The sequence below is a fragment of the Nicotiana sylvestris genome, chromosome 12 (assembly GCF_000393655.2).
Source record: "Nicotiana sylvestris chromosome 12, ASM39365v2, whole genome shotgun sequence".
NCBI classification, from domain to species: domain Eukaryota; kingdom Viridiplantae; phylum Streptophyta; class Magnoliopsida; order Solanales; family Solanaceae; genus Nicotiana; species Nicotiana sylvestris.
In genome coordinates, this window is record NC_091068.1 from 166957015 (window position 1) to 166963065 (window position 6051).

At 35.0% G+C, this 6051-nt stretch overlaps 1 protein-coding gene across 1 annotated transcript; it reads left to right on the plus strand.

The window, feature by feature from the left end:
* LOC138884078 (uncharacterized) lies at window positions 1-665 on the plus strand. Its single transcript, XM_070164821.1, has 2 exons — window positions 1-192; window positions 294-665. Exons 1-2 carry the CDS (start codon window positions 1-3, stop codon window positions 663-665), a joined length of 564 nt encoding a protein of 187 aa, XP_070020922.1.
* Window positions 666-6051: the final 5386 nt, after the last annotated feature.

The following is a 6051-nucleotide window of genomic DNA, read 5'->3' on the forward strand; positions in this document are numbered from 1 at the left end:
ATGTACTTTGATGGTGCTATGCATCATGGAGGAGCTGGTGCTGGCATAGTATTTGTCACTTCCCAAGGTGAAGTCTTGCCCTACTCCTTCACCTTAACACAACTCTATTCCAACAATGTCGCTGAGTATCAAGCATTAATACTTGGGCTTAAAATGTCCGTTGATATGAAGAAATTGCAATTGCAAGTCTTGGTGACTCTTAGTTAGTCGTCAATCAGCTTTTAGGTAGTTATGAGGTCAAGAAGCCTAAACTACATCCATATCATGATTACGCTAAAAAATTAATAGGGTAGCTCAGTGATGTGACTATTCAGCATATGCTAAGGAAAGAAAATAAAAAGGCTGATGCTTTAGCTGCCCTAGCTTCCTCTTTAACCATGCCTGATCAAACGGAAGTTATTGTCTGCCAAAAATGGGTAATACCGCCGCCAAATAAGGCTGAAGGTGAAGAAAATGAACTCAAGCATCTTGTCATTGTTTCTAAAGTTGAGAAAGAAGAATGGAGACAACCCATTATCGACTACTTATGCTATGGGATACTTCCAGAAAATCCGAGGAAAAGGATTGAAATCCATCATCGTGCACCTCGCTTCCTTTACTACAAAGATACTCTATATAGAAGGTCATTCGAGGGAGTACTCTTGCGATGCTCAGGGAAAGAATAAGCACTCCAAGCTTTGCAAGAGGTACATTCTGGGGTATGTGGGTCACACCAGTCTGGACCAAAGTTTCACGTCCATATAAAAAGGATGGGATATTATTGGCCAATGATGATAAAAGATTGCTTGGACTATGCTCGAAGATGCAAGGCTTATAAATTCCATGTGAATTTTATTCATCAACCTCCTGAAGTGTTGCACCCGACTGTTGCATCCTGGCCATTTGATGCTTGGGGATTAGATATTGTTGGACCACTGCCAAAGTCCTCTGGTGGGCACCTATACATCATGACTACAACAGACTACTTCTCAAAATGGGCTGAAGTTGTTGCTCTTAAGGAAGTAAAGAAGGAAAATGTTGCAAGTTTCATCTGAGTAAACATTATCTATCGCTTTGGCATTCTTCGTTACATAATAACGGATAATGGCAAGCCGTTCGACAATAGATTGATGAACAAGATTTGTGAACTCTATGGCTTCAAGCAATGTAACTCTTCTATGTACAAATGTACCACCAATGGTCTAACCGAGGCATTCAACAAGACTCTATGCAACTTGTTAAAGAAAGTCATCTGTAAATCCAAACGGGATTGGCATGATCATACAGAGGAAGATCTATGAGAATATAGGACAACTCACCAAATGCCAACGCAAGTGACCCCTTATTAACTCGTCTATGGAGTCAAAGCCGTCTTGCCACTCGAGCGTCAAATACCTTTATTACTATTAATTATTCAAGAACGGATCACTAATGAAGAAAATTCTCGACTTCGGTTAGCAGAGTTGGAGGCTCTCGATGAGAAGAGGTTGGAAGCTCAATAAATTCTTTAATGTTATCAAGCTCGATTGTCTCGCACCGTAAAAAGACCCATTATTACTTCCCATAAACCTGTAGGGAAGTTCACTTCAAAATGGGATGGGCCACTTGTACAAGAAGCTTACTCAAGTGGGGCTTACAAGCTGGTTGATGTAGATGGCATGAGAATCAGCCCTATCAATGGCATTATCCTTGAAGTTATAACACTCCTCGACGTACGAGACTAAACTGTAAGTCATGACGCTCCTTGACGCACGAGCCTAAACTACATGTTCCCATACTCCTAGCCCGTATGAGTCTAAACTGTTTACGATCCACAAAAAAAGAGAAAAAAAAGTCCGCTAGGTTGAAAACCTCGAAAGAGGCGGCCCAAGCAAAAGTTAGGACATAAAGAAATAAAAAAATAAAAAAAATCACCCATTCTGAACTACAGTATGACTTGATCCTCTTTACCGAGGTACGTAGACAGCTTAGAGTTTCATTCTGAGTTCAAGCGCATAAGTTCAAAAGATACATAATCCCCCAATCATTGTCCAAATGAAGTACGAGGAAATGTAATCCATTCAATCGGCACTTGAAAATCGAGCTGAGATACCATTCTTCTGTTAAACTTTGGATCCTATTTGATTTAAAGGAGGCAAGCCTCTATGGTAAATTGGTGTCTTCAATAAAATGATATATATCTTTTAGGGGGCTGCCAAGCATTTGCATTGAAGTCCGGGGATTCGCTATGCCTTCATGTTCGCCAAACCTTCAAGTTTTTTTTTGTGAAGCCTTCACGATGTTTCAAATTCAGTGAGACTTGAACCCAAGATATTTGATGAGAATGAAGCTATTTAATTTCTATTTGGCAATTAAAAAGGTCTTGCGATCTCGACGCTTCCACATCAAGATACAACTTTTTTGGTGAAACTGCGCAAATCTGAAACTATCAACATGTCGGAATTTAAAGTTAGATTCAAAATAATATCTGGGATGATTTTCAAAAGTTTTGATTCCAAATTTTGGATATGTTATATATTTGTAAGTTAAGTTTCCAAAAAATTAAACGGTTTGTGATTTCAACATTTGCACATCAATATACAACCTTTTTGGTAAAACTGCGCAAATATGAAACTATCAACGTGTCAGAATTTAAAGTTAGCTTCAAAATAATATCTGGGATAATTCTCAAAGTTTTTAATTATGAATTTTGGATATGTCTTAGATTTTGAAGTCTAGTTTCCAAGAAATTAAACGGTTTATGATTTTGACTTTTCTACACCAAGATATGATTTTTTTGGTGAGGCTACGCAGATCTAATATTTTCAACATGGTGGAATATAAAGTTGGCTTCAAAAATATTATCTGGGGCGATTCTGAATGTGTTTGATTCTAAGTTTTGGATATGTTTTAGATATTGAAGTCTAATTTTTTAGAAATCAAACGGTTCATTATTTGGACTCCCCCACGACAAGATATGAATCTTTTATTACAAGTGTGTAAAGCTGAAAATTATGCGAGCAAGATAAAAATTGGACAATGTAAAGCAAAAGAGAAGTTGAAATATTTAAGCCCTCGAAGTCTCCAAGTTGAAGTCTTCAAGTCCGCCGCTATTCAAGTTGAAGTCTTCACGTTCGCCACTCTTTAAGTTAAAATATTTAAGCCCTCCAAGTCTCCAAGTTGAAGTCTTCAAGTCCGTCGGTCTTTAAGTTTCAGTCTTCAAATTCTTCTGTCTTAAAGTTCAATTGTTTAAGCCCTCCAAATGTTTAAGTTGAAGTCTTCAAGTCTGCTAATTTTTCAAGTTGAATTTTAAAAGTCAACCACTCTTCGAGTTGAATTCTGCAAAGTCAACCAAATCTTCAAAGTTTTCCAAGTGTTCAAGTCGGTGTCGTCAAGTTGATGTCGTTTTCGAGTTGAAGCTTTATAATTTTCCAATCTTAAGGTGGACATATAAGTTCCTGTGTACCTTAAGTAGGCCTCTTTGTGTTTGTCCTTAAAAGGAACTATAATTTTTATTGAGAGTAATCTCTTCGATAGTCATGTTATTTTGAGAGTAATCTCTCCGATAGTCGAGCCGCATTGAGAGTAATCTCTCCGGTAGTTGGGTCATTTTGAGAGTAATCTCTCCGGTAATTGGGCCACATTGAGAGTAATCTCTCCGGTAGTCGAGCCACATTGGGAGTAATCTCTCCGATAGTCGGGTCATTTTGAAGGTAGTCTCTCCGATAGTCGAGCCACATTGAGAGTAATCTCTCCGGTAGTCAGGCCACATTGAGAGTAATCTCTCCGATAGTCAGGCCATGATAGTAATCTCTCCGATATTCGGGCAGAGATGAGTACTCATCCCCTCACACTCTATGATGGTCTTCTTCATGCATTGATCATCTCGTTAAACAAGAACACACCCTTCTTGTTTGACCTAGAAAAGAAAGGAAAAAAAAAAGACGACAAAGGAAGACAAAACAACTAGAAGAAGAAATTACCTTCACCGTCTTGCTTCCTAATCGTTTGTCGACAAACTCAAAAAGAGATATGCAAAAGCTGGTGATTAATACTCAAAATACATGAGAATATAGTGTTTATATAGATTTCTCAAGGTCTTAGCCGATGTGGGAGCAGTAAATATTATAATCCAAAAGGAATTGGATATCCTAACCTAATTGAAAAAGAAAGGTACATGCAGTGCCGATACTAATTCAAGTTGATGCGTAGGTAATTAAATTAAAGACTTCTACAATGAATAGGATAAAAAAATACTATGTGAACTAGAGTTCTACCTAATGCTCAGTGTTGTAATAATGAGGTTTTGGCTCTTCTAAAGGAGACACGTAAGATTCTAAGTCAAAAAAAGCCTTTGAGCTTTACAACTGATCCATATGCTCAGATATGGTCATGTCGACTTAATAAAAGAAGTTACGTGAAAGAAAGGTAAAGATATGTTGCCTTCGTTAAATACTTAAGTCTAGTCTTTAATGTTTATAAATTGACAAGTCTTGAAGTAGGAGAATTTGTAAGCATATAAATTTTATTAGACTTAAATTTATTAAATAATGTGGACTATATTTAAATGCAAAATATATTAGGCCAAATAAATATTATGAGCTAATATAATTGAATTAATTATATAAATCTAATATATATGGATTAAATAAAGGAATTTTTACATTCCTATGCCATATAGAAACTATATTACCCTCAATGTTTAAGGTTTGATATAATTACATTTAGTATACCTAATTACCAATTCTATACCATAAGGTGTTTTAACCGTACATTAATTGTACCTTATATCACTCCTAAATTTATGGTACCGTATATTTCTCTCTCTCAACCCCATACCCTCACCCACATATCACCACACACCCACGTTTCAAACCATTATTCCATCTGCTAAAACCAGAAAAACAATTGAAACCCTCTACCATTAGCGTCCAAAATCAAAGTTTTTTCTTCTACAACCAGTCAAAATTGAAGTCAAATCTTCAAAGTTCATACACAACAATAACTTTTGATGGTTATGATTTCGGGTTCCTTCAGTAATATAAGAGGGAAGGAAAAGAGAGCAGCAATTCCACCATAGACAGCCATTAAAAAGCTTTGAATTCAAATTTGAATTTTCAAAAATCATTATTTATTTGGATTGGGGTTGTTGTAAATAATTGGGATATGGATTGGAGTTTATATCTCAATTTTGAGGGGTTTTGGTGAAGATTAGGCTTGGTTTTGACTGAATTTCAGATTGAAACTCGAAGAAGAAGAAGAAGAAGAAGAAGAAGAAGAAGAAGAAGAAGAAGACATGACATACATTATATTGCAGTAATTGTAGATAAATAGTAGAAAAATTGTAGAGTGTTGTTTATTTATTTTTGAGCTTTTGTGTTTTTGTGTTAAAAGTTTTGATGGGAGCTTGTTATTCCACTTCGTCTGTTTTGGAGCTAACTTGTGCAGAGGAGAAGATGTTTTTTAAGTTATATATATTGCTATACCTTTAAATTCAAGAAAGTATGGTTGTATTGTATTTAAAGAGGCGTGAATTTGTAGAATTGGTTGAATGTGAGGAATGAGTCAAATAAGACTCACAATGACTTGTTTTCTATATTTAATCTACAACAAAACTACATATCATTTGAAAAATTAATATGAAAATACAGAATTTCAATGTTTCTACAAATTATCTACAAAATATCTACAAACTGTTCATAACAGAATTTATCTTTATTTTCATGCATGTTCATCTGGAACACTAAAGTTACTTGATATGCCAACATCTCCCGTTATAGAGGAATACAACTTATCTACAATTTTCTACAACTTTCACACATTATTTTCACCCAGTGAAATACAACTATAATAACATAAAACTTACATACAAATTTTATACAAAATTTATAAAATATGTCTTTTGTATATTTTGTATCTGATTTATACATACTAAAAATAATTTTCATACAACTAATTATATATTATACAACTTATCTACAAATTATCTACAATTTTCGTACATTATTTCTACTAAGTTATATACAACTACAATATAATACCACTTAAATATAATTTTTTACAATGTTGTTCAACTTTCATACAATAGTTAAA

Bases quoted from the DNA above. Each gene is read 5' to 3' on its own strand.
- LOC138884078 (XM_070164821.1), top strand. From the start codon at position 1: ATGTACTTTGATGGTGCTATGCATCATGGAGGAGCTGGTGCTGGCATA. The intron at 193-293 runs GTGACTCTTAGT...TTAATAGGGTAG, and splicing joins AATTGCAATTGCAAGTCTTG to CTCAGTGATGTGACTATTCA.